Source organism: Cuculus canorus, chromosome 27, assembly GCF_017976375.1.
Source record: "Cuculus canorus isolate bCucCan1 chromosome 27, bCucCan1.pri, whole genome shotgun sequence".
Classification (NCBI taxonomy): Eukaryota; Metazoa; Chordata; class Aves; order Cuculiformes; family Cuculidae; genus Cuculus; species Cuculus canorus.
The window spans coordinates 3,121,401-3,146,864 of NC_071427.1; the positions used below are offsets into that span (position 1 = coordinate 3,121,401).

Below are 25,464 nucleotides of genomic sequence, written 5' to 3' on the forward strand. Positions count from 1 at the left end.
CTCACCTCGACGCTATTTAAGTCTCGAAACACCCAATATATTTAGGTTATGGTAACTAATTTTTTTTTTTATTAGTACACAAGTAGAGAGATTATCCTATGATATTCCAAATTCTTGAGCACTTATTTTGCTTCATCTTTATAAAAATCTTCAAATTTACTTGTTATGCATGCACTGCTGCTGCAAAGTGTGCTGGATAGGCATCTATGCAAATTAAAGCCACTGAATGGCGCTTCCCCCGCCCCCAGCCTGAAGGCCCCGCCCCGGGCTGCCCGTCGCAGTGCCTGAGCGCGCGGTGGGGAGCAGGCGCGCCGGGGGCAGCCCGCGGGGGTGGGGCTGGGTCCTTGCGGGAGGCGGCGCGGGCCGGTGAGTGGGGCCGGGGCTTCGCACCTCCGAACCGCCCAGAGGACCGGGGGAGGGGGGGCAGAGGGCTTTAAACACCCCTACACCCGCCGAAGGGTCCGTGCCCCGGCTGGCAGCTTCCCCCTGCTTCCCCTTCGCCGCAGACGCGTCTCCCCCCACCGATAGGGGCAGGCCCCGGTCCCCCCACCGGGAGGACTAGGCCGCCCGCCCGCCCGCCCGGCCCCACCGTCACTCCGCACCCCTACACCGACCTGAGAGGCCAGGGGGTCCCCTCAGCCCTCCTCGCTCGCCGTGGGGTTGACAAACCGGCGGGTAGCTTCCCCTCTGCTCCGTAGGTTCCGGTTCCCTCACCGGGAGGGCTGGGCCGCCCGCCCCCGCCGGGACCCCGCACCTCTACACCGACCTGAGGGACCCCCAACACCCCTCCCACTCACTGTGGGGTCTGTACACCGGCAGGCAGCCCCCGCCCTGCTCTCCCTGCCTCGCCCCCGCTGCAGGCCCCGTGCCCCCCACCGGGAGAAGAAGGAGGACCCGCCGGGGCCCTGCACCCCACTGTCGCCGTGAGAGGGGCCCCCCCACCCCCTGGAGTCGGGATCCCGGCAGGCAGCCCCTCTCTGCTGCCCCCCGCCTCGCCCCTGCCGCAGACCCTGTTCCCCGATTGTGCTGCGGCCCCGGGGGCACCGAGGCTTCTCCTGGTGGGGGGCTCGCTTGCTCCCTCCGGCTGGGCTGCATCCCCCTTCCCTCCCTGCCCTGAGGGTTAGTCCCCAGTTGCCCTTGCTCCAGGGTGCTCATTCCCTGGGAGCTGATTCCCTCTCCCCACCCTGATGTGGGGCCCATCTCCCCTCACGCCCCCTTGGAGCTGGGTCCCTACTTGACCCTGCTCCAGGGTGCTCACCTCTCAGGAGCTGGAGGTGATTTCCTCTCCCTGCCCAGGCTTGCATCCCCTCACCCCCCCTGGGGGTGGGTCCCCGCTCTCTCCAGCTCTGGGGTGTTTACCCTTTGGGAGTTGGAGGCTGATGCCCTCTCCCCACCTTGTTGTGGGGCTCATCCCTCCTCACACCCCCCTGGGACTGGATGCCCACTCTTCTGGCTCCAGGGTGCTCACCCCTCAGGAGATGGGGGCTGATGCCCTCTCCCTGTGCCATTGCTGAGGCCTGGGCAGCCCTAGCAGGGGTACCCAGTGTAACTGGGCTGCTGCTGACAGCTTGGGACCAGTGGGACTGGCTGTCTCTTGCTTCCAGGGAGGAGTGAGCGCTTTTAATCTCTCCACAGGGTCCCAGGGCCAGTGGAGCGCCAGGCCTGGCCTGCGGTGCGATGGACTTGGCGTACGTCTGCGAGTGGGAGAAAAAGCCGAAGAGCAACCACTGTCCCTCTATTCCTTTAGTGTGCGCGTGGTCCTGCCGCAACCTCATCGCTTTCACCACAGACCTCAAAAATGAGGAGGAAAAAGGTACAGCGTGCTTGCAGAAGACTGGGTAGCATCTCCTGGAAACTCCCAGAATGTTTAGACAAGTGCTGGCATCAGGAAATGCCAGGCCAGGCAGCCCATGGTCTGCTCTGACCCCAGAATCTCACAGCTGCAAAAATCCACACAAGAAAAGTGTGCTTATTCTTTCTCTCCCCTTCCATAGGTTTAACGTGTGTTTTGTTCCCTGGGGGGGTGGTTCTTAATCTGCTGAACCTGGGCAAACTCTGAGCTGGTACCTCTCAGGAGTTGCCAAGCATGGTTGTTGTCATAGAATCACTGAATGGTTTGGTTAGAAGGGACCTCAAAGCCCATCCAGTTCCACCCCCTGCCATGGGCAAGGACACCTCCCACTGGATCAGGGGCTCCGAGCCCCATCCAACCTGGCCTGGAACCCCTCCAGGGATGGGGCAGCCACCACTGCTCTGGGCAACCTGTTCCAGGGCCTCCCCACCCTCACAGCAAAACTTTTCTTCCCAATAGCTCATCTCAATCTCCCCTCTTTCAGTTTAAAACCATTCTCCTTTGTCCTTTTTTTGCACTCCCTGATCAGGAGCCCCTCCCCAGCTTTCCTGTAGCTCCCTTTAAGGGGCTTATCCTTCCCAAAACTGCTTGATGAGAAACAATTTGTGTCTTCCGGTGCACTGGCTGAGGCTTCATGGGTTTGGGAGCACCGGGTGGTAAAGAGGGACAGAGATTCAATTCTCTTTTCTTGTAGATCTTACCCATATGGTCCATATCATTGACACGGAACACCCGTGGGATGTCTATTCTGTTAATTCGGGCCACACTGAAGTCATCACTTGCTTGGAGTGGGATCAGTCAGGTGAGCTTGGATCCCTTCTCATTACCCCTGTGTCCCACCATTTACACGTGTGCACTCCTAAAACGAGAGTAAACCGTTTGCCTTGGAGAGGGAGTCTGTCCGTGCTCCACAGCCATGGATTGGCTGTCTCCATTGGAACTGCACTGGGGTGGTGTGATTTCCCAGCTGATTTTTTGGCTCTACTCCCTGGTTCTCACGTGGTGCCTTTGCCGTAGGCTCCAGGCTGCTCTCGGCGGACGCGGACGGCCACATCAAGTGCTGGAGCATGACCGATCACTTGGCCAACAGCTGGGAGAGCACAGTAGGCAGCGCGGTGGAAGGGGACCCTATTGTGGCCCTGTCTTGGCTGCACAACGGCGTGAAGCTGGCTCTGCATGTGGAAAAGGTTTGTCCCAGCCGTGCAGGGGATCCGGACAGGAAGGCTGGCTCAGGTCATCAACACAGGGTGTGAGAAAGCCCTGTTTGTGTTCCTCTCTGCTCTGGGCTTCCTCTGTGGCCTTGGGCAAGTTAAGTAGGAGAGCTTTTCCAGTCAAAAAGAGAAGGCAGATTCCTGGTTCCTGCTGTATTGCAGTGCGGGTTGGATGCCTCACTTCTCCTGTTGCTTTAAATGAGTCTGTCTGCTTTGTTTTCCTTGGCTGTGAGATGGAGATAAGAGTATTTCTTTGCCTACCAGTAATAATTCAGAAGAAATGCATTCAAGGTCCTGAGGTTTGATCCAGGGATTTGGGAGCTGTGTGTGTCTGTGTGGAGATAAGCTGCTCGTTTAGAAACGTGTCTAATTCTGTCTGACTCAAAAAGCAGCTCTGCCAAGAAGACGTTACCTGCTTAAATTTTTTTTAAACACAAACTGTTTTGGTGTCCCATGGAGAGAAGCTTTTCCCTCTCTCTGACGCTGGAGAACCCAAGGCACGGGGACGTGAAGGGTTGGTGTCAGAGCTGGGTTTGGCTGCAGAAAGGGAGAGGGGCTGTTGATTTTCCAGGTCCACACCAGTGAGAAGCTCTGAAGCTCTGTGTCAGGGGTGCTCAGAGGGCTTTGCTGAGGGGCTGGTGTGTTCCTGTGCTGTTGCACAGCTGGGACTGCTCTGACGTGGGGCCAAAGGGCCACTCCAGTGTTGTTGGGCTTGGTGTCCTCATGCAGACGGTGCTGCAGCAACTTCCTGAGGAGCACCGGGCAGCCGTGAGCCCACTGTGAGTGTCAGGCGCCGACAACTTTGTATTGTTGACCTTTGTTCACAGTCTGGAGCATCAAACTTCGGTGAGAAGTTCTCGAGGGTCAAGTTCTCTCCGTCGCTGACGCTGTTTGGTGGGAAGCCCATGGAGGGCTGGATCGCTGTCACTATCAGTGGGCTGGTGACCGTCTCGCTGCTCAAGCCCAATGGGCAAGTGCTAACATCCACAGAGAGCCTGTGCCGCCTGCGCTGTCGCGTTGCCTTGGCCGACGTTGCCTTCACCGGTGGGGGGAACATCGTGGTGGCCACTTCAGATGGCAGCAGCACCTCTCCTGTCCAGTTCTACAAAGTCTGTGTCAGCGTGGTGAATGAGAAATGCAAAATAGACACTGAAATCCTGCCTTCCCTCTTCATGCGCTGCACCACGGACCCTGCCCGCAAAGACAAATACCCAGCCATCACTCACCTCAAATTCCTGGCTCGGGACATGTCAGAGCAGGTGAGCATTTGCTAAAGCAAGTGGGAGTTAAAGAACAGCAAGGAAATGGCTGTTTGCTTCACCTTTGGCTTCCCCACAGGGCTCTGGAGTTGAATAATTGTGTCCTGCAATGCCTGTTGCTGTTTTTGCTGGTTCAGCATTGCTGTCAAGCAGATCGTGCCCTCCAGTTCAGGGAAGAGCATCCTGAAAAGCCCTGTCCTTCATTAGCCTGATTATGCTTTGCTTTGTTTATTTTCTGGATCTGGCCCTGGTTGTTAGGGGAGCTCTGCCCGGCTATCCGGGAGGTTCTGGGATGTGAAGACTTACATGTTTAGGTCTTGGCTTCAAAGCAGCAGAATGTATGGAGCTCCTGATCTGTGTCGCTTAATTTAGTAGCTTAACTCTGTTTGCCAAGAGATTGCAAACGTGATTCTGGAATGCTCAGTGACACCCAACCTCTCTCTGCTGGGTGGGACAGAGTCGTGTGTTGAAGCATTAGTATCTGCTCTGGCTTCCAAGTCAGCTCAGTTTGCTTTACGTTTAGTTTGTGGTGTGAGTGATGTGGAGAGGTACAGGCTGCGCTAACACACGGCAGGGTTCTGCCTCTCTCCTGGCTGCAACCAGGAACTTCACCACTAAGCATTGCCACTACAGTCCTCTGCGTTTTCCCTAGTGGAATATCCACTAATTAGAAGAAGGTGTCTCAAAATAGAGGAGAGAGGCAGAAAAAGCCATTGGATACAGCATCGTTCCCTATTGCAAAGTGTGTGCCTGTGGTTGCAGAATGGCTTTCTGTTTTGCAGGTGTTGCTTTGTGCTTCCAACCAAAACAGCAGCATCGTGGAGTGCTGGTCTCTGCGGAAAGAGGGCTTGCCAGTCAATAATATCTTCCAGCAAATCTCCCCCGTGGGTGAGTTTCCATGCTGAATACTCTTAAAAAATGTGAGTCAGGTCTGTGTGAAAACACAAGACAGGTTCTCCATCCATTATCAGCTGTATGGGATTGTCTAGAATCCCATATTTATTTTCCAGGCGTTCTCAGTCACGTGCTCTATTCCATCTGTTTGCATCTTAGGCAACAAATTGCTGGTTTCCAGGGAGTGGTTAAATTGTTACTTTCACTCAATAAAAGACATTTTCTGTGTTATGCTGTGCCACTGCTCTTCCCGCTGAGAACTGAGCAAGCCGAGCCTTCCAAAGGGAAAAGATCCTGCGAGTTTAATCGGGCTACTCAGTCTGCTTGTTTTCTCCACCTGATCTCAAATGTAACAAAATCAAATCCATGCAGGTTGTTGCAGTGAAATAGAAAGGTTTGTTCCACATGGAATTTTTTTTATTGCCACCAGCAGAGCCTTCCATCGAGAGGTTTAGCAAAACAAGTCATTGTTTGTACAATTGCTGAGATCAGGAAAAAGAATCGGGGAGATGTGGTAGGATGAATGCACAGACGGTAGTTGAGCTGTGATCCCGCTTGGTTGGGGAGTGTGGGCAGGAACTGGGAGGGGGCTGTGTTTCCTGGTCGCTTCAGGGCGAGAGGTCTCACTTATTTCCTATTTTTCAAAGTTGGAGACAAGCAGCCCATGATACTGAAATGGCGGATTCTTTCGGCCACAAATGACTTGGATCGCGTTTCAGCCGTGGCTTTGCCAAAACTGCCCATCTCCCTCACCAACACTGATCTGAAGGTGGCAAATGACACTAAGTTCTTCCCTGGATTGGGTAAGGAGCCTCTGTTGTCTTTCTCCCATGTAGCTTCTGCCTGAAACTTTACCTTCTTCATCTTGTGAACTGGGAATTTGGAACAAAACATAGGAAATGCTGATAGAAAAGCTTTCAGAGATTAAAGAGCCATCACGTTTCATTTCCATGGAAAGAGGTGGGCTTTCAGTAGTGGCAGCTTCTCTGGGCGAGGGCTGAGTTATCATAGAATCGTTAAGTTTGGGAAAGCCCTCTAAGCTCATCCAGCCCAACTGTCAGTCCACTACCACCATCCCTATTAAACCATGTCCTGAAGTGCCATGTCTGCACAGTTTTTTAACCCCTCCAGGGGTGGAGACTCCCCCACTGCCCTGGGCAGCCTCTGCTGGGGCTTCACCACTCTGTCAGTGAAGAAATTTTGCCTAATATCCAATCTAAACCTCCCCTGGTGCAATTTGAGGCCATTTCCTCTCATCATTTGTTACGTGGGAGAAGAGACCAACACCCACTACACTACAACCTCCTTTCTGGGAGCTGCAGAGAGCTATGAGGTTTCTCCTCAGCTTTCTCTTCTCCGACCCTAGGTCCCTCAGCCACTCCTCATAGGACTTATCCTCCAAACCCTTCTCCAGCTTCATTGCCGTTTTCTGGGCACACTCCGCTCCTCAATGTCCTTCTTGTAGTGAAGGGCCCAAAACTGAACACGGTTCTTGTGCTGGCAGTAGTCTCTTGCTCAGCCTCGGTTGTCTTCTCCTCCCAGGTCTGGCTTTGGCTTTCCACGATGGCAGTGTCCACATTGTCCATCGCCTGTCCTTGCAAATGATGGCCGTCTTCTATGGCTCTTCTTCCCAGCGCCCGGTGGACGAGCAAACTATCAAAAGGCAGCGAACTGCTGGGCCCCTGGTCCACTTCAAAGCCATGCAGCTCTCCTGGACCTCTCTGGCCTTGGCTGGCATTGACAGTCACGGGAAGGTAATGTGCTTTGTCACAGGGAGGGTGTGGAAGGAGTTAGCATCCAGGCTGTCTGTCTCTCAAAGAGGCGATGGATCACTCAGAAAAATGGTAGGAATGTTACTTCCAGCTGTGTGATCCGTGTTAAACAAGAAGGGATGTATCCTATTACTGCAGGAGTTGTATCTTTGGGTCAGGAATGAGGTGCAGCTGGCCCTGTGTTGTGTTACAGCTTCACAGAATCCTTTCAGCCCAGGTTTTGATATCGATTTTCCTTTGCCTCCTCCCTTCAGCTGAGCATGCTTCGCATCTCCCCGTCTATGGGCCATGTGCTGGACATGAACATGTCCCTCCGTCACTTGCTTTTCCTGTTGGAATACTGCATGGTCACTGGCTACGACTGGTGGGACATCTTGCTCCACGTCCAACCCAACATGGTCCAGAACTTGGTGGAGAAGCTGCATGAGGAGTACATGCGCCAGAATGCGGCCCTGCAGCAGGTCAGCTGGGGCAGAACCTCCCTGGCTTAGCACAGAGGGTGGGCACAGAGAGGGGTCTCCGTGATTGGGAGGAGAGAGGAGGAACTGCCAGTGCAGAGAAGACAGATGGCTCTGTCTGCCTGGCTTTGCTGTCTCCAAATACTCTACTCAAGCAGTACGTGAAGTGTGAAGAACCTCTGTCTAAGCAGTGTTCGTTTTCAGTAACGTTAATGAGGCTTTACCTGTTAGAAACTGCGGGTGAGATGGGAAAATCTATTTTTGGCAATGATTCTTGGAACAATAGCACTGTTTGTCCATGCACAGAACAGCACTCGCATGCGTAGAACACTATTCACTATTCCTGTCATTCATGTGACAGAAATGGAGAGTAGAGAAGAAAGCAGCTTGCTTTAATGAGCTTATGCTAATTCTGCCTTTGCTTCTGTACTTTTCCTGGTGTCTCTCTTGATCAGGTCCTCTCAACGCGCATTGTTGCCATGAAGGCCTCCCTTTGCAAGCTCTCCTCCAGCACGATAGCCCGTGTGTGTGACTACCATGCGAAGCTGTTCCTGATCGCCATAAGCTGCACCTTGAAATCGCTGCTGCGCCCACACATCCTCAACACCCCGGACAAGAGTCCTGGCGACCGGCTCACCGAGGTCTGCTCCAAGATCACAGATATAGGTAGTGATTGCTCATAAGCTGAGAGAGTTGGGACTGTTCGGCCTGGAGAAGTGAAGAGAAGGCTGCAAGGAGACCTTAGAGCAGCTTCCAGTATTGAAAGGGGCTCTGGGAAAGCTGGGGAGGGGCTCTTGATCAGGGAGTACAGGGATAGGGTGATGGGGAGTGGTTTTTAGCTGAAAGAGGGGAGATTGAGATGAGATCCGAGGGAGAAATGTTTTGCTGTGAGGGTGGGGAGGCCCTGGAACAGGTTTCCCAGAGCAGTGGTGGCTGCCCCATCCCTGGAGGTGTTGAAGGCCACGTTGGATGGGGCTTGGAGCCCCTGATCGAGTGGGAGGTATCTTTGCCCATGGCAAAGGGTGGAACTGCATGGCTTTAAGGTCCCTTTCAACCCAAACCATTCCATGGTTATGATTCTATGATCTTCGTCCTGAGCCAAGAGATGTTTTGCTTCTGTTTCAGACATTGATAAGGTGATGATTAACCTGAAGACGGAAGAATTTGTCCTGGAGATGACAACGTTGCAGTCCCTGCAGCAGCTCATCCAGTGGGTGGGAGATTTTGTGCTCTATCTGCTGGCCAGCCTTCCTAACCAGGTGAGAGCCTGGGCTCCTGTGAACGGACCCAGCAGGGAAAAACAATCTGTGTGCAGTGTTCAGGTGGCTTTAGGCAAGTCACACACGACCCTGGTGTTCCTGTTGAAACAGACAGCTGGAAGAAGAATGCTAGAAACGGCAGAAATACAGAATGGTCCTTTCTGTGCCCATCTGGGCATCAGTGGCAGCTGCGTTCAGAGAAGTGCACTTGGTAGCTGCATGACCTGTTTAAACTGTTGATGCCCCAACAGTTGTGGCTTCCCCATCCCTGGAGGTGTTGAAGGCCAGGTTGGATGGTGCTTGGAGCAACCTGATCCAGTGGGAGGTGTCCCTGCCCATGCAGGGGGTGGAACTGGATGGACTTTAAGGTGCCTTCCAACCCAAACCATTCCATGACTCTATTCTATGAATCCTTGTATGATCCTCTGGCCACCATGGCATCCTCCGTCAGGAAGTGCCGCAGGCTGTGTAGTGCTTGGAAGAAGGAGTTGTCTGAAAAGGAAGGAGGCAGGCTGCATGCAAGGCCCAATTTCAGCTGTGTTTTCCCTCTTCAGGGCTCTCCTGTGCGGCCGGGACACAGCTTTCTGCGAGACGGAGCATCTCTGGGCATGTTCAGGGAGCTGATGGTGGTGATCCGTATTTGGGGACTGCTGAAGCCAAGCTGCCTCCCTGTCTACACGGCAACCTCTGACACCCAGGACAGCATGTCCCTCCTCTTCAGGCTCCTAACTAAACTCTGGCTGTGCTGTACGTGTTTGCCAGAATCCTTGAACAAAAGAATCCTTCTTTAATGGGGATTGTGTGAGAAAGGAATAATTGCAGGGAGTGACTTCTGAGTGGGTCTGTAGTGTTTAGAAAGGGCAAGTACAGCTGCCAGGGTTATTGTTTTCTCTGCTGTGTTGGCGGGTGGAGGAGGAAACTGAACGCAGTTCTCTTGATCTCTAAATGGGAAATTTAAAGATCATGCTGCTTCTCTCTCTTGGCTTCAATTTCCATGCAGGTCGTGAGGAAAATCACATCACGGAGCCAGATGATACCCTGATCGACGAATGTTGCCTCCTACCCAGCCAGTTGCTCATTCCCAATATCGATTGGTTGCCCATCAACGATGGCATTATCAGCAGGCTGCAGAACAAACAGCTTGTCCGGCTGCAGTTTGGGAAGGCTCCTGGCCTCGTGGGGCACTCTGTCTCTTCCCAATATGATGCCTTTGTCAGGTATAGAGATCTGAACTGAATGGGTGGGGTGGTGAGAAGAGGAGAGGTCGAGAGGCTCTGGGATCCCTGCAGCTCTGAGAGGTCACTGGGTTTGGGATGCCTTTGATTTTTTTGACTCATCCCCTTGCTGCTGTGACCCAAGAACAGTTTGTCCTCTCTGCTTGGATTCATTTCTTAACTTGCAGTGGGCTGGCAATTTAAAGTATTGAAAAGAAACGACAAACGGGGGGGAGAAAAAAAAGCGTTTGTTTGTGATTAGATTCCTGTTAGCACATTCTTGACTACCCTGGCGCTCGAAGGACTGGGTAGTCACAGCCTGTGTTGTGTTGACCACAGCTCGCTGTCCTGGAAACAGCATTTAGAAAGGGGTATTCTAGAAAACCTCTTGTTCTTCGTCCGCTCCAGGGCACCTGGACAGCCTAAAATCGATCACCTGAGGCGGCTTCACTTAGGAGCGTACCCGACAGAGGAGTGCAAGTCCTGTACCAGGTAGGCGATGCCACTGTAATCCATTCGGTGCAGAGGAGGCCTTGGCAGAGACTCAGAATGTTCCTTTTGTCATTCAAAAGCTCTTTCAGTCTCTGTTTACCAGCCTCGCTGGTATCCCAGTAACGTTTCACGTTAAATGTGTTTGCAGGAGGAAATGCTGCTTCTATAATAAGGTTTTTGGTGTACGGCTCTGCCTCTTGCGTTGGGAGAAAACAGTTGCGGTTGTGTTAAAGGCATCTCTCACCTGGAAGACTGAGCTCCTTACAATGCTCGTCACTGACTCGAGACAGCAGCAGCATGGCTGTTAGATTAAAAATCTTGCTACTTTACCCAGTGCAAAATAACCCCAGCTCTGTGAGAGTCAGCTGTGTTTCAGCTAAGGGCTGGATTCTGCATCGTGTCATAAATACGATGCTACTTTAACAGAAAAATCTGAGAGCAGTGGGGCTGCGTGGGGGAACGGAGACCAGAATTTGGCCTGTAGGAGTTCTTATCAGTGATGAGAGATCCCCAGCTTGGTTTGCAGGTCTGGTTTATAAATAAAACTACCTGTGTTCCTGGAGAGGAGCTGGTGGGACAATCACAGTATCCATGGTGCCATTTTTGGGTCACCTTTAAAGGAGGTTTGCGTTTGAAGTCCCTTTGTGCTGTCCTCTCCAGCCATCCTCACAAAAGAGCCTGGATTTCAAAATAATGGTGCAAGGAGCGAACATCCATCTCATCATGTGATTGAATTAGCTTTAATTATTGGGTTTAATAGAAAGTCTCTGTAGCAGATCATTTGTAGCAGACAGTCATCTTGTGTTTTATGTATAAATAGCAGCTGGGGGCTGTTCTCTTGAAGCCTTCTGTTCCAAGATAACCTCTCCTCAGTTCAGATAACTGCTCACATGGCTTCAGCTGGTTTCTACTGCTAACAAACATCACCTGCAAATGACAAAAGCTGCTTTCCTTCTCAGATTCCGTGCTCTCCCGCATGATCCATGTGGATGCCCTGGCAGCACTGGCTTGTTTCCAGGTCCTGGCTGCCCCTCTCTGTTTCTCTCCAGGTGTGGCTGTGTCACGATGCTGAAATCACCCAACAAGGTCACCGCGGTGAAGCAGTGGGAGCAGCGCTGGATCAAGAACTGCTTGTGTGGGGGCCTGTGGAGAAGGATGCCCCTCAGCTATTCCTGAGCGTGCCTTCAGTGCGGCAGAGAGGGAACAGCGGGTACCAAGTGGAAAAGCTGCTCGGAGCTTCCTTCCCTGCAGGTGTTTGGGACAAAGGAAGGGCAACTCCTCTCCTGAGCTCTTGGAAAGCATCATGCTGCTGCTGCCTGTGAGAAGGTGCCAAGCAGCTGACTGCAACACTGCTGCTTTCCTTGCATTGATCTTTCTGCCGTAAAAAAAGAGGGGAGGGAGCTCTTCCTCTTTTGCAGGGAAGAGCTAGAAGGGAATGAATGCCAGAGGTTTTTCTGTCAGCTGGGAGGAGAGTGCCTGGCTGTGTTTGTCTCTTGGCCGAGCACAGGGAGTGGCTGCACCCCATAAGCCTTGGCCTGGCAGAATGCGGTGACGGGCTGGGGGCGAGCAGCAATCCTGGTGAAAGGGGAGCAGGACCTGGTGCCTTGTGCCTGTCTTTTGTTGCTCGGGAAGTGCCTCGTGGGCTGAGTCTTCCTTGTGCTTCTCCATCCTTGTGTAAGCTCACCCTTCCCATGGGAGACTTCACCATCGCACCAGTCTCTGTTGTTACAGAGCAATTCCTTCCCCCTCCGGAGGAGCAGGAACACGAGAGTGTTGCTGCCTAGAGCAAACCCTTCTGTTTGGCTTTCACTGAACCAGCAGCTATTTTTTGTAAATAAAAGTTCTCTTAATTTTGTACAGAATGGTTGGCTGGTTTTCAAAACTTCAGTGGTTTTCTGTGTGACTTCGGTTGTGCAAAGTGGAGCTGGGATGGTTAATGCATGAAGGGAAGAGAAGTGGGAAACTCCTGTTCGTTGCATCCCTGTCGGGAAAGGAGCTGTCAGCATTTGCAGTAATGGATGGGGAGGTTAATAAGATTCTGTCAGGTTATTATGGACAGGACGAGAAAACATTTAAGTTATTAGTATTGTTTTAAGTCTCCAGCTTCAGACAAAGCCAGCATGTTTGAGGGAGAGCATTCCTGGAGTACAGCTTTACTCCCCGGGATGTAAATCCTAACCTTTTCCCCTGGTGTGATGGTGCACTGGGCACCCTCAGTTAGTGGGAATGGCACCGGAATGGTGCTAATGTGTCCGTCTGTTTGATGTGCAGGGGGATGACCTGGCCTGTTGGTTCCTCTCTTCAAGGTCCTTCAGCTGTTAGAGTGGGCTTTTAACTGCACAAGGAGCCTCCCACCCTCCTGGTGGGCCGGGGTGTAGCCACCTTGCGGCACAGCACTGCTTCCGGACTTCCAGAAGGTGGAAGCTCATCAGAGTCGTTGCTTCGGCTCTCCCTGGGCGTAAGGGTGTTGGAAGCCCAAGTGGGGAAGGACCTGCCTGTAGAGCCTGGCTGCAAGGTGGGAAGTGGGCTGGAGCTGCCGAGGAAGATCTGCCCTGTGCTTTTGCTGAGATCAAACCTGAGGGTGCTCAGCACCCTTAGAGAATTGGATGTTTTCAGCTGAAAGAGGGGAGATTGAGATGAGATCCGAGGGAGAAATGTTTTGCTGTGAGGGTGGGGAGGTCCTGGCCCAGGTTGCCCAGAGCAATGGTGGCTGCCCCATCCCTGGAGGGGTTCCAGGCCAGGTTGGATGGGGCTTGGAGCCCCTGATCCAGTGGGAGGTGTCCCTGCCCATGGCAGGGGGGTAGAACTGGATCATCTTTAAGGTCCCTTCCAACCCAAACCATTCCATGATTCTGTGATCACTTTATTGCAGTGGCTTGTGGTCAGCGTGACGGGTGCGTTCAGCAAAGCCAGTTGCTTGCGCCAGCGTTTGAAGCTGTGCCCCCCTGCCCTCCCCCTGCCAGGCCCTGTGCTGTGCGAGCAGGAGGCTGTGGCTGGGGACCCCTTCCGCCTGTTTTTCACTGCTCCCGGATCCCAGCCACCCTCCTGGCGTAGAGCGATGCTGTGGGAGCAGCTCGGGGTGGCGGTGGGAGCCCCTGGTGCTTGGTGGGGCAGCTTTCCCCGAGTGGCAGCGTGGGTGCTGTGGCCGCGCTGGCAGCAGCAAGCCGTGGCGTGGAGCTGGTTCCCAGGGTCAGCTCAGTGAGTGTCCTGCTCCTCATCTGCAGAGGCCATGACGCTGTCGATCCAGGCTACGTATGGGGCGATGCGGGTGTAGATGGCGGGTTTCTTGTAGTTGCCACAGACGCGGGAGCCGGCTGTGACCACCCCCTCGGCCACCCCGTTGCAGACCAGGGGTCCACCAGAGTCTCCCTGTGGGACCAAGGCTCATCAGCACTGCTAAGGGATTGCTGCCCTGGCTCCCTCCCCAACCATGGAGCTGAGGGTGCCCTCCAACCCAAGGCTTGAGGAGGGCAGAACTTCAGCCCTTGAAGTGCTTCCTGCCACCAGGTTCACCCCCGGGAACCACAGGTTGGGATTGGTCACATCGTTCCTCGCGAGCCCTCGCTTCTCCTCTAGCTCTGCTGACACTCCAGCCCTCCAGCTCTGCCAGGAGATGGTGGGGCAGGTAGGGGGCTTTCACCATTGACCCCTTGATGGGTATCCTTGGGGTGGTGGGTCATTCCCATGGCCTTATCACGGTCTCCAGGCTCCCTAGAGCTGCTTTGCAGTGGGCAGCACAGGGAAGGAGCCCCCATCACCACGGGGACACAGCCCCATCCTGCCTCCCCAGCCCTCGCCTCTTCCAGACCCCAGAGGGATTCCCAGCCCCTGCCCACAGCTCCGGACAAGGTTCGTTGTCCTGGAAAGGAGAGAGTGGGAGGCAGGGACCAAGCCATACCTTGCAGGTGTCCTTCCTGTTGGAATCGGTGCACATCATCTTCTCGGTGATGGTGTTGTCGTGGCGGTTGCGGCGGTTGCAGAATTCGCGGCTGATCACCGGCCGCTTCACCTCATAGAGCTTGTCCGGCCGATGGCCGCTGTGGGTGGTGGTGCCCCAACCTGCCACCTCGCACACCGTGTCGGCCGCCACGTCCCTGTCCTCCCGCTGGATCGGCAGCACTCGCACGTGTGTGTTCAGCTCTGCTTTCTCTTCCAGCTGCCACCAAGCAGAGGAGATTTGAGTCAGCGAGAGCTGGTGGTGGCCCAGGACCCCAGCCGAGTCGCAACACCGGGATTGTCCCATCCTTGGCCACGCTCAGCGCTTCACCATCCACCCACACGCCTGGGATGCAACCGGAGCTACAAGGACCTTGGCAAAGCCAGAAGCGTTTGGATGCAGCCCAAAGGGAAGTGGGGACGGTCCCATGGGTGGCAATGGAGGGACAGAGGGGACTGAGCAAGCCCAGCATGACCTTGAGGGTTTCCTCCTGCCGTGGCCCAGTGGGATCCCAAGGAGGAGAGGGATTTGCTGGAGTGGAACCATGCCGGGTGCGTGGTGGGGAGGAAGGTCCTAATGGGGGTCCCCAAGCCCACCTGGAGGAGGAGGAGGTCATCCTTGTTGTTGTGGATGTTGCTGCCGGGGTGAGGGATCTGGGCGCGCACCGAGTAGAGGCGTTTGTGAGGCTCCGGCAGCTTAAGCGAGTGGGCGCCCAGGAGGACCTGGAAGACTTTGCCGTTCCTGGAAGAGAGGCAACATGTGGGGGCTCTGTCCACCCCATGGGGCACAGAAATGAGGTCCCCGAGAGCCTTTCCATGGGGTGCCAGGAGCTCTCAGGGTCCTGCAACCCCTGCCCGACCCCCACCGCAGGCAGGAGCAGAGCCCTGGTGCTCCGACACCAGGGTGGGGGCCACGGAGCAGGATTTGAGCCGAGGCCAGCAGCCACCCCCCAGCACTCACAGGTCCTCGGTGCAGTGGGCAGCGCTCAGCACCCACTGCTCGGCGATGAGGAAGCCACCGCAGACATGCTGCCCATCCACCTGCAGCGAAGCCATGTAGGGCTTCAGGTGGGGCTCAGCCTCGTAGCCCCCCAGGATCCGTCCCCGGGGCTGCCCTGGTGCAGGTGGGAGAGAGGAAGGGTTAAGCTGAGCATCACCCTACCCCTACCCAGTGGCATACGGGACAGGGTGACCCCCGGGATCCCCTCCTGGTGCCCCTGAACACCCTCCCCATGGGCTGCAGATGGAGCAGGAATTCGGGGGCTGGGTGGGACCCCCGGTAGTGGTGACACCACTGCCCCCCATCCCACGGTTTAGGGGATGCGCTCACCTCTCACCGCAGCCCCCAGCAGCAAAGTGAGGATGAGGATGGGAGCAGGACTTGGCCCCATGGCTGCAGTGGAGCTTGGTGGTGCCTCTGCCCCAGCTGTGGGTTCTGTGGGATGAACGCTGCTCGGCCGGGACCAGGGCTCGGACTCGCTTTTATGTCCAGCTTTGGGATGGAGGGGGAGACGGGGGGAGTTTCCGCAGTGTGGGCCGAGTGGTTTCAATATTCAGCTTACAAAAGGGGTCAAGAGTTCCCGGCGCAAACAGGGCGGGAGGGAGGAAGCAGCCTGTCCCAGCTGCCGCCCCTGGCACCCATCGCAGGGGATTTTTGCGCTGTTGTTTACGAAGCCCAAACCCAATCCAGCTCCTGGCGCGTGAAGATTCCGGCACGTGCAGCAGCACCACCCAGGCTTGGCCCCAGCACCCCCAAACCAAGGACCACCACCCTGGTGCCGGTGGGGGCTCCGTGGGAGCGTGGTGGTGGGTGCTGATGCAATGGGTGCCGACGGCCACCGAGCAGAGGACCCCACTGTCCTTGTCACCTTTGGTTAGTGGGATGAGAGCAATGGATTCGGGACCACCGGTACCTGAGGGGGTCCCCAGGGGCAGCTCCTGCAAGAGAGGGGATTCTGACCCTCTGTTCTTCTCTGCTGAGACTCCACCTCAAGCCTTGTATCCAGCTCTGGAGTCCTCAGCACGGGAAGGACATGGAGCTGTTGGAGCGAGGCCAGAGGAGGCCATGGAGATGATCCAAGGGCTGGAGAACCTCCTGTAGGAGGACAGGCTGAGAGAGTTGGGGTTGTTCAGCCTGGAGAAGAGAAGGCTGTGGGGAGACCTTAGAGCAGCTTCCAGGGCTGAAAGGGGCTCCAGGAGAGCTGGGGAGGGGCTCTGGGTCAGGGAGTGCAGGGAGAGGATGAGGAGGAACGGATTTCAGCTGAAAGAGGGAGATTGAGATGAGATCTTAGGAAGAAATGTTTTGCTGTGAGGGTGGGGAGGCCCTGGAACAGGTTGCCCAGGGCAGTGGTGGCTGCCCCATCCCTGGAGGGGTTCCAGGCCAGGTTGGATGGGGCTTTGGAGCCCCTGATCCAGTGGGAGGTGTCCCTGCCCATTGGAACTGGATGGGCTTTGAGGTCCCTTCCAACCCAAACCATTCCAGGATTCTCTGAGTCCTGGCTGCCCAGATGCCCCATCACCCTGACCCTTCGCCTGATCCCTGACCCCCAGCACCCACCCATCCTTGGGGACACCAGCGAGGAGGTGCTGGGGTGCAGGTACCCCAGGGACAAGGGGGTCCCTCTGCAGGGGTGACTTCATCTTCCCCCTCTCTCCCCGTGCGCTGGGCAGCGCGTGGTGGGAAAGAGTTGGACCACGCGGGTGGAAGGAGAGCATCGCATCGCAGACGGCTCCGGAGGTGGTTGAGTCTGGCTCAAATGGGGGGATTTTCCACAGGGAGAGCGGCTTAATCGCGGCTTCCAGGGATTTGGGATTTAGATGTTAAATACGCCAGGAGATTTCTGCCCACTTAGGGCCAAAAATGGAACGAGGACAACTCGTGGTGGCTGGCGCTGCGGCGAGGGGCTGTGCGGAGTCTGGATGGCACTGTGAGTGCGTGGGAGGAGGCGGTGGGGTGGGCATGGGGGGTGCAGGATGTGGGGTACGGGGAAGGGCTTGGTTTGGACTGGGATCCACTGCAAGCATGGGGTTGGGGAGCATAGGGGTGCTTCATCCTCCTCTGAGAGGTGCTGGGACTCCCTTGGGGGAGCAGAGGGACAGCACCCGCTTTCTTCACCTGGAATGTGAAGAAAGGTGATGCTCCATCCCCAGTGCCCCTTTGCCAAGGAAAGGGATCACCCCGAGCCCCCCAGGACACAGTGGTGCCCACAGGGAAGGTGGATACCCTGTGCACCCCCCCGCCAGGGGAGCCCAGTTGGGTGCTGATGGAATGAGGGATGAGTGGGTTTGGGGGTCACACACCCCCATGCCATGGGATCCCTGGCAGCTCAGTGAGGGAGGGGGCTCTGCAGGGCAAGGGGGGGATCCCAGGGGGTGTGTGTGCAACCCCCTGATTTCCCCATGGTGGGGAAAGGCTGATCCAGGTGAGGCCAGAGAGGGAGAGTGAGGGGGTAGGGAGTTGGGACTCCCTTATCTCCCTGGTTCCCAGAGCTCAGGATCTGGAGCAGCTTTTAGGGTTGCAAGGCTCGGGGTGCAGAGCATCTTCCAGGGGTGCAGAACCCGGGGTGCAAAGCATCTTTTGAGGTCCAGAGCCCAGGGCGTGGAGCATCACTCAAGGATGCAGAGCATCTTTTGGTGTGCCAAGCCCAGGGTGCAGAGCACTTTTTAGGGTGCAAAGCCTGGTTCTCAGCACACCTTTTGGGATGCAGCACATCTTTCAGGGTGCAGATCATCCTTTGGGGCTCAAAGTGCAGTTTGCAGAGCACATTTTGGAGTGCGGAGCATCTTTTAGGGTGCCGAACTTCCTTCGGGACTCAAAGCCCGGTTTGCAGAGCCCCTTTTAGGGTGCGCAGCATCTTTTAGAGTGCAGAGCACCTTTCGGGGCTCAAAGCCTGGTCACAGAGCCCCTTTTGGGGTGCGGAGCATCTTTTAGGGTACAGAACACCTTTCGGGGCTCAGAGCCTGGTCGCAGAGCCCCTTTCGGGGTGTGGAGAGCATCTCTTAGGGTGCAGAGCATCCTTCGGGGCTCAGAGCCCGGTTTGCAGAGCCCCTTTCGGGGTGCGGAGCATCTTTTAGGGTGCAGAGCACCTTTTGGGGCTCAGGGCTCGGTCGCAGAGCCCCTTTCGGGCTGCGGAGCATCCTCCGGGGCTGCAGCGGGGTCGGTGCCTCTCGCAGCCCCCGCCCCTCCCGGCCCTTTGTTTGGCCCCCGCCCCTCGTTGGCGGCTCGGGGGGGGGCTCGGAGCCCCCGGGAGGGACCGGTAGCGGCGGGGCGGGGCGGGGGGCGGTGGAGGACGAGGACGAGGAGGCGGCGGGGGCGGAGGAAGGCGCCGCTCCCCGCGCTCCACCAAGGCTGGAGCATCCCTGCTGCCGCCCCCGGCAGAGGTGAGGAGGAGGAGGAGGGAGGGGGGGGGGATGATGCACAAAGGACCGGACACCCCCTCCCCACCCCTTCCCCCGGCCCCGACCCCCGCCCGAGGCTGCGGCACCGCCGGGAGAGACCGCCCCTCCGCCCCCCTTATAACCCTCCCTTAAGACCCCCCCCCCATAATATCCCCTCTTAATGACCCCCCTTATAATACCCCCTCTTAATAACCCCTTCCTTCATACCCCTCCTTTAAGACCCTTCCTTAATAACCCCCTTAATGACTCCTCCTTAATAACCCCTCCCTTAATACCCCCCTTCATACTCCTCCCTTAAGACCCCCCTTAATACCCCCCTTAGTAACCCCCCCTTTAATACCCCTCCCTTAATACCCCCTTCATACCCCTCCCTTAATACCCCCCTTCACACCCTTCTCTTAAGACCCCTCCTTAATACCCCCCTTAGTAACCCCCCTTTAATAACTCTCCCTTAAGACCCCCCCACTTCAGACCCTTAATAATATCCCCCCTTAATAATATCCCCCCTTAATAACCCCCCCATAAGACTCTCTGTTCACATCCTTCTCATTAAGACCCCCTCCTCAATATCCCTCGTTATTGCCCCCAATTCTCCATCCCCATTATCCCCCTGACCCCCCCTTCTACCCTCAATTATTGCCCCCCATTTCTCCAGCCCCATTATCCCCCCGACCCCCCCTTATACCCTCAATTATTGCCCCCTCTGCTATTGCCCCCCATTTCCCCATGCCCATTATCCCCCTTACACCCCTAATTATTGCCCGCTGGACTATTACCCCCCATTTCTCCATCCCCGTTATCCCCCTGACCCCCCCTTACACCCTCCATCATTGCCCCCCATTTCTCCATCCCCGTTATCCCCCTGACCCCCCCTTACACCCTCCATCATTGCCCCCCATTTCTCCATCCCCGTTATCCTCCTCTTTCCTTTTTGCAGCTCGGGGGCAGTTTTGGGGGTTGGGGGCTGCCGGGTCCCCCCCCCTCAGCTCTGTGGCTGGCACCCCCCCCCCTCCACGCCCTTCTGACTGTCGCGATAGTGGCTGCCTGTCCTGATAGCTGAGCCTCTCCCCAACCTGTGGTCACAGCCCCCAAGTTCAACCGGACCCCCTCCCAGCGTGCCGGGGGACCCCCCTGGCTACCAGCGGGGGTCTCGCCGGCAAGCGGCTGCAGGGGGGGCATGGGGTAACCCTTTGGGGTGCTGCCCAACCCCCTCAAAGAGCTCAGATATGGGGGTGACGCAGCTGCACCCCAGCAGGGTGGAGGCACAGCCTGGTGGGACCTCAACTCCTGCCCCAGGACCATGATCTCCTCCAAGGAGAAGACCAGGGCTCCCAAGGACAGCATGACGCTCTTGCCCTGCTTCTACTTCGTGGAGGTGGGTATGGGGAGCATGGGTGGGAGGGTTCTTCCCAGGACCCCGGTCCTGCCTTGGGGTGGTGGGATGGGGTCTTTGCCCCTTGCCGGTGGGGCTGTGCGACGCCGGCGCTCGTCATCGCGGGCAACGTGATGCTCTTGAGGTTCTCACCCTTCCAGCTGCCCATCGTGGCTTCCTCCATCGTGACCCTCTACTTCTTGGAGCTGACAGACCTTTTCAAGCCGGCCAAGGTGGGCTTCCAGTGCTACGACCGGGCGCTCTCCATGCCCTACGTGGAGACCAACGAGGAGCTCATCCCACTGCTCATGCTGCTCAGCTTGGCTTTTGCTGCACCTGCTGCTTCGGTGCGTCCTTTGCCGGGTGGGGTGAGGATGGAGCCCGCCCAGAGGCAACACCAGGGTTTGGGGTCCTGGAAGCACCAGGGTTTGGGGTGCTAGGAGCATCAGGGTTTGGGCTCCTGGCGGCACCAGAGTTTGGGGTCCCACCAGCACCAGAGTTTGGGGTCCTGGAAGCACCAGGCTTTGGGGTGCCAGGAGCATCAGGGTTTGGGGTTCCGGCAGCACCAGAGTTTCGGGTCCCAGTAGCACTGGGATTTGGGGTCCTGGAAGCACCAAGGTTTGGGGTGCCAGGAGCATCAGGGTTTGGGGTCCCAGCAGCACTAGAGGTTGGGGTCCCAGTAGCATCAGGCCTTGGGGTCCCGGCAGCACCAGAGTTTGGGGTCCCGGCAGCACCGGGATTTGGAGTGCCTGGAAGCACCAGAGTTTGGGGTCCCACCAGCACCAGGGTTTGGGGTCCCGGCAGCACCAGAGTTTTGGGTCCCAGTAGCATTGGGATTTGGGGTCCTGGAAGCACCAGGGTTTGGGGTCCCAGTAACACCAAGGTTTGGGGTCCCAGCAGCACCAGGGTTTGGGGTCCCAGCAGCACCAGGGTTTGGGGTGCCAGCAGCAGTAGGGACTGGTGTGGGGGGGCATGGCATTGCCTGTGTCCTCAGGGTGACACCACTGAGAGCCCGGACCCCCCCCAATCCCCACTGGGTGTCACCCCCTGAGCTGCGGGTTCTTCTCCAGATCATGGTCGGGGAGGGCATCGTGTACTGCCTGCAGTCCAGGCTGAAGGGACGCGCCGGTGCCGAGGGCAGCATTAACGCCGGCGGCTGCAACTTCAACTCCTTCCTGCGCCGGACCGTAAGGTTTGTGGGTACGTTGTGCCGCAGCGTGCGCGGGGCCGTGGGGTGCAGGAGATGCACCGGATGGAATGCACGTCCCACTCAGAGCCCAGACACCACCTTAGACCCCTCCCAGTGCCTGTGGGTGACCTGCCAGCGTCCTCCTGGTGGAGGATGACCCACCACCCTCCTCCTGCCTCCCCCAGGCGTCCACGTCTTCGGGCTCTGTGCCACAGCCCTGGTGACAGACGTTATCCAGCTGGCCACCGGCTACCACGCGCCCTTCTTCCTGACCGTCTGCAAACCCAACTACACGCTGCTGGGCACCCCCTGCGACGCCAACCCCTACATCACCCAGGACATCTGCTCAGGCACGGATAAGCACGCCATCCTCTCCGCCAGGTACGTGCCGGGAGGAGACACGCACCGCCACGCCAACCCTCCCACCTTGCTCTAACCGTACCCTCCCATCTCGCTCGCAGGAAGACTTTCCCATCCCAGCACGCGACGCTCTCGGCTTTCGCTGCCGTCTACGTGTCGGTGAGTTCCCGGTTGGCTTTTGGTCCCGTCTACGCTGGTTTGGGGACACCACGCTGGGCGCCAGCATCCCCCTTACGCTGGCACACGCCATCCCACGCACGGAGAAGCGTTTTGCTGAGCATCGTGTGCCCGCGGGGGATGCAGGGGGACACGCTCGGGTGCTTATGGTTCCACGTGCACCCGAGATCTCGCTGCGTGGCAGGGGAGGGCGAGGCTGCGGTGCCGTACCGGCACCGGGTGCTGATGCCACGACTCACAGCCTGTTCCTGCCCTGCCACCAGATGTATTTCAATTCCATCATCTCGGACAGCACCAAACTCCTCAAACCCATCTTGGTCTTCGCCTTTGCCATCGCCGCTGGCGTCTGTGGGCTGACGCAGATCACGCAGTACCGCAGCCACCCCGCTGATGTCTATGTGGGCTTCTTGATCGGCTCCGGCATCGCCGCCTACCTGGTGGGTGCTGGTCGCCACCCTTGGTGGCTCGGGAGGGGACGGATGCTCAGCGTGGACTGGGCTGACGCTGCTCTCCCTCTCCCGCAGGCTTACCACGCCGTCGGCAACTTTCGCGCCCCGACGGAGAGGGTCGCGGCACCGGCGCCGGCCAAGGATGCTCTACGAGCACTGACGCAACGGGGTCACGACTCCGTCTACCACCAGAATAAGTCGGTGAGCACCGACGAGCTGAACCCGCAGACGCGGCTGGAGGAGGTGGCACGGCCGGTGCAGCGGGAGAAGAACTCCTTGGGTAGCCTCAAACGGGCCAGCGTGGACGTGGACCTGCTGGCCCCCCGCAGCCCCATGGGCAAGGAGAACATGGTGACCTTCAGCAACACCCTACCCCGCGTCAACACCCCTTCCATGGACGACCCGGCACGGCGCCACATGACCATCCACGTCCCCGTGGACGCCTCCCGCTCCAAGCAGCTCATCACCGAGTGGAAGCAGAAGTCTCTGGAAGGCCGGAGCATGACGCTGGCGGAGGAGGGAGCGCACAACCGCGGCGCCGGGGATGCCGGTGATGACGTCCCCCCTTCTCTTTACCCTACGGTGCAAGCACGCTCGGCCGAGCGGGCGGCCATGGGGCCTCGTGTCCTCATCCAGCCCCGGGCGGGTGCCTCGCAGCTGGTGCACATCCCCGAGGAGAGCCAAACGGGCGCCAGCATGGCGGCCGGCAGCGGGGCGGCCGTGCGCGCCAAGTGGGTGATGGTGGCGGAGAAGACGGGAGCGCAGCGAGTGGCCAACCCTCCGCGCTTGATGCAGGTCATCGCCATGTCCAAGCAGCAGAGCATGGTCTCCGTCACCCCTAAGCACTCGGAGACCTCTTCGTCCTCCACCAGCTCCGACTCCTCGCAGTACCGCTCGCCCTCGGAGCGCGACAGCGCCAGCATCATCACCATCGACGCCCACGCCCCGCACCATCCCGTCGTCCACCTTTCCGCCGGCAACGGGCCCTGGGAGTGGAAATCGGGGCCGAAAGGGCCGGAGGGGTCGGATGGCTACGAGTTGGGCGAGATGGGCAAAGATTTCCGTGGTTTCCACCCAGCCAAGAGCGCCGGGGGCGTCTCACCGGGCTCCTCCGTCAGCGACATGGAGCAGGATGAGCCACGTTACGGCAGCCTGGCCGCTATCCCGGGGGCGACGGGGGGCAGCGGGGAGCGGGGCGACGCTCCCCCCGAGGGGCTACTGGGGACGGCCAGTCGCGAGTCCACGCTGCGGAGGAAGCCGGCCGAGAGGGAGGGGACGGCGGACAGCGAGGTGGACCACTACTACAAGAAAATGCAAACCAGCCGGAGGTTTAAGGACTGAACCCGCGTTGCCTTCCCTTTGCCCGGACCCCCCAAATCCCCTTCCTCGCCTTCGAGGGGGGGATTCTGTACCATCCGGGGCTTTCTCTGCTTGGAGAGGCGTTAGGATGGGGCTGATTTTGGCATCGGGGCGACCGAGCAGCACGGGAACGCCGTCACACAGCTGAGATATTGGGGGGACCCCCCCCAATGGGGGATCTCGCTCCTGTCCAGGCAGCTTTGGGGGGCTCAGAGGTCTCTGCCCCTTCCTCGGTCCAGGGCAGCTCCAAGCACTTTTGACTTTCTTTTTCTCTCTTAACGCAGGTGCTGATATTTCGGAGGGGTTAATTTATTCCGGCTCTGGAAGCATTTGGTTGCTCGGGGGGGGGGCAAAAGGGGCTTTTGGGGGAGATGGATTAGGGCATCTGGGGAGGTTAATGGTGCTGAAAGACTTGGGGGGAGAGGGATGGAGAGGGGGTAAATGGTGCTGAAAGACTTTAAGGACTTGGATGGAGGGATCCGTGGGGTAAATGGTACTGCAAGACATGGGAGGAGCCGGACCGAGGGCTCCAAAGGAAGGAAATGATGCTGAAGAGCTTTGGAGGGAGCTGGATCGAAGGGTTCAGGGGGTAAATAGTGCTGAAATATTTGGGGGGGGGTCTGGCTGGAGGGGTCCTGGCTTGCACGAGGGGTTTGTGGGTGTGATGAGAGCGAGGGGTGATTGCAGCCGTTCCCCCCCCACCCCCAATCCTGCGATGCTGTTCTGTGATGGGGAGGATGGGAGGGTTGGGGGGAGTTTGCCCAACGGCTCTGGGCAGGGAGGGTGTAAATACTGCACGGGCTGAAGCGGGGGGTGGGAATTGGGGGGGACACAGAAGGTCCAGGGCTGAGCTGTGTCTCCAGGAGCAGCAGCCCTGGGCTGGGGACTGAGGTTTTTGGGGGGCTGGGGGGGGGCGGGGGGGTCTGCAGGCTGTGAATGCGTCTGTCGGGCAAAGACTGGAAGTGCTGTGGTTTGAAAAAGCAAATAAACGCGATGGATGTTCCCCGGCTGAGCTCCTTCACCAGGGATGGGAGCAACAGCTTTGGGGGGGCTGCCAGGACAGGGGGTGTCGGCAAGGGCTGTGGTCTGACAGCCAAAAGAACCCTGGAATGAGGGTCTTGGGGAGTAACGTGAGAGGAGGAAGAGCCCTACCTGAGCCCCTCAGCCTGCACTGGGGCCAAGCAGCCCTCCCTGAAATGGCTTTGAGCTCCTTACACCACTCCACAGCCCAGTTTGAAGCCCTCACGCGCTCCCCAATTCATCACCAATCAGGGAAGCACAAATAATTCCATCCCTACGGCACGAGGCGTGACCACCCCTGGGCTGCCGGCGGGTGAGGACGGGGCTGTGAGCCACCCTGGGGGCTCCACCGCACGCTGGTGAGTTGGAAGAGGTCATCACCATGTGAATGGTGGTGTTGAGTAAAGGCTGAAGGGACCCAAGGCACCGAGACCCCCTCCTCGCGCTCCCGCTGCGGGAAGGAGGAGGAGGAGGAAAGTGCCATCGCTGCAGTTTCCCACCATGTTGCTGTGGCAACGTGGGATCCGGCGCGGCGCTGGGCTCCCGCGTGTCGCCACGAGGCCGGGTGAGCCCGGCAAGACCGGCAGAGCCACCAGCGAAACCTCGGCACGGAGGATGCTGAGCCAAGGGCAGCATTCAACGACAACGGCGGCGGCAGCAGGGGTGATGCTCAGAGACCTCATTTTGTGTCCTTCTGTGCCACCACCTCTCCCAACTCATCCCAGGATGGTGGCGGCGAAAGACCACACAACTCACTCCCAGCACGGAGAAGAATCTGCGCCTGTTTCTCTTG

At 57.6% G+C, this 25,464-nt stretch overlaps 3 protein-coding genes across 9 annotated transcripts; 2 read left to right on the forward strand and 1 right to left on the reverse strand.

The window, feature by feature from the left end:
• The first annotated feature begins 295 nt into the window (after positions 1 to 295).
• MED16 (mediator complex subunit 16) lies at positions 296 to 14,929 on the forward strand. 4 transcript variants are annotated; one of them, XR_008447272.1, is made up of 16 exons: positions 650 to 1,813; positions 2,547 to 2,654; positions 2,870 to 3,039; positions 3,891 to 4,322; positions 5,105 to 5,210; positions 5,864 to 6,019; positions 6,759 to 6,970; positions 7,243 to 7,449; positions 7,902 to 8,112; positions 8,572 to 8,705; positions 9,260 to 9,452; positions 9,706 to 9,922; positions 10,328 to 10,411; positions 11,461 to 11,662; positions 12,718 to 12,926; positions 14,568 to 14,929. XR_008447272.1 is itself a non-coding variant. In XM_054050167.1 (15 exons), exons 2-15 carry the CDS (start codon positions 1,678 to 1,680, stop codon positions 11,585 to 11,587), a joined length of 2,493 nt encoding a protein of 830 aa, XP_053906142.1. In that variant the 5' UTR covers positions 296 to 366; positions 1,636 to 1,677; the 3' UTR covers positions 11,588 to 12,266. The 4 variants fall into 4 exon arrangements, 1 of the variants encoding a protein (XP_053906142.1); XM_054050167.1 differs by lacking the exons at positions 12,718 to 12,926; positions 14,568 to 14,929 and adding an exon at positions 296 to 366 and having other exon boundaries at positions 1,636 to 1,813; positions 11,461 to 12,266; XR_008447273.1 differs by lacking the exon at positions 12,718 to 12,926 and having other exon boundaries at positions 14,568 to 14,928.
• LOC104067745 (complement factor D) lies at positions 13,374 to 15,876 on the reverse strand. Its single transcript, XM_009570530.2, has 5 exons — positions 15,678 to 15,876; positions 15,309 to 15,462; positions 14,945 to 15,089; positions 14,310 to 14,567; positions 13,374 to 13,780 (listed from the first exon to the last, which is right to left on the reverse strand). Exons 1-5 carry the CDS (start codon positions 15,736 to 15,738, stop codon positions 13,607 to 13,609), a joined length of 792 nt encoding a protein of 263 aa, XP_009568825.2. The 5' UTR covers positions 15,739 to 15,876; the 3' UTR covers positions 13,374 to 13,606.
• A 135-nt stretch (positions 15,877 to 16,011) lies between these two features.
• PLPPR3 (phospholipid phosphatase related 3) lies at positions 16,012 to 24,020 on the forward strand. Of its 4 annotated transcripts, none has more exons than XM_054050169.1 (8): positions 16,012 to 17,274; positions 19,998 to 20,120; positions 20,279 to 20,464; positions 21,188 to 21,317; positions 21,492 to 21,687; positions 21,768 to 21,825; positions 22,107 to 22,280; positions 22,368 to 24,020. In XM_054050169.1, the coding sequence occupies exons 2-8, from the start codon at positions 20,046 to 20,048 to the stop codon at positions 23,631 to 23,633; spliced, it is 2,085 nt and encodes a 694-aa protein (XP_053906144.1). In that variant the 5' UTR covers positions 16,012 to 17,274; positions 19,998 to 20,045; the 3' UTR covers positions 23,634 to 24,020. The 4 variants fall into 4 exon arrangements, with proteins under 4 accessions (XP_053906144.1, XP_053906143.1, XP_053906145.1 ...); XM_054050168.1 differs by having other exon boundaries at positions 20,001 to 20,120; XM_054050170.1 differs by lacking the exon at positions 16,012 to 17,274 and adding an exon at positions 18,393 to 18,727.
• The last annotated feature ends 1,444 nt before the right edge of the window (positions 24,021 to 25,464 follow it).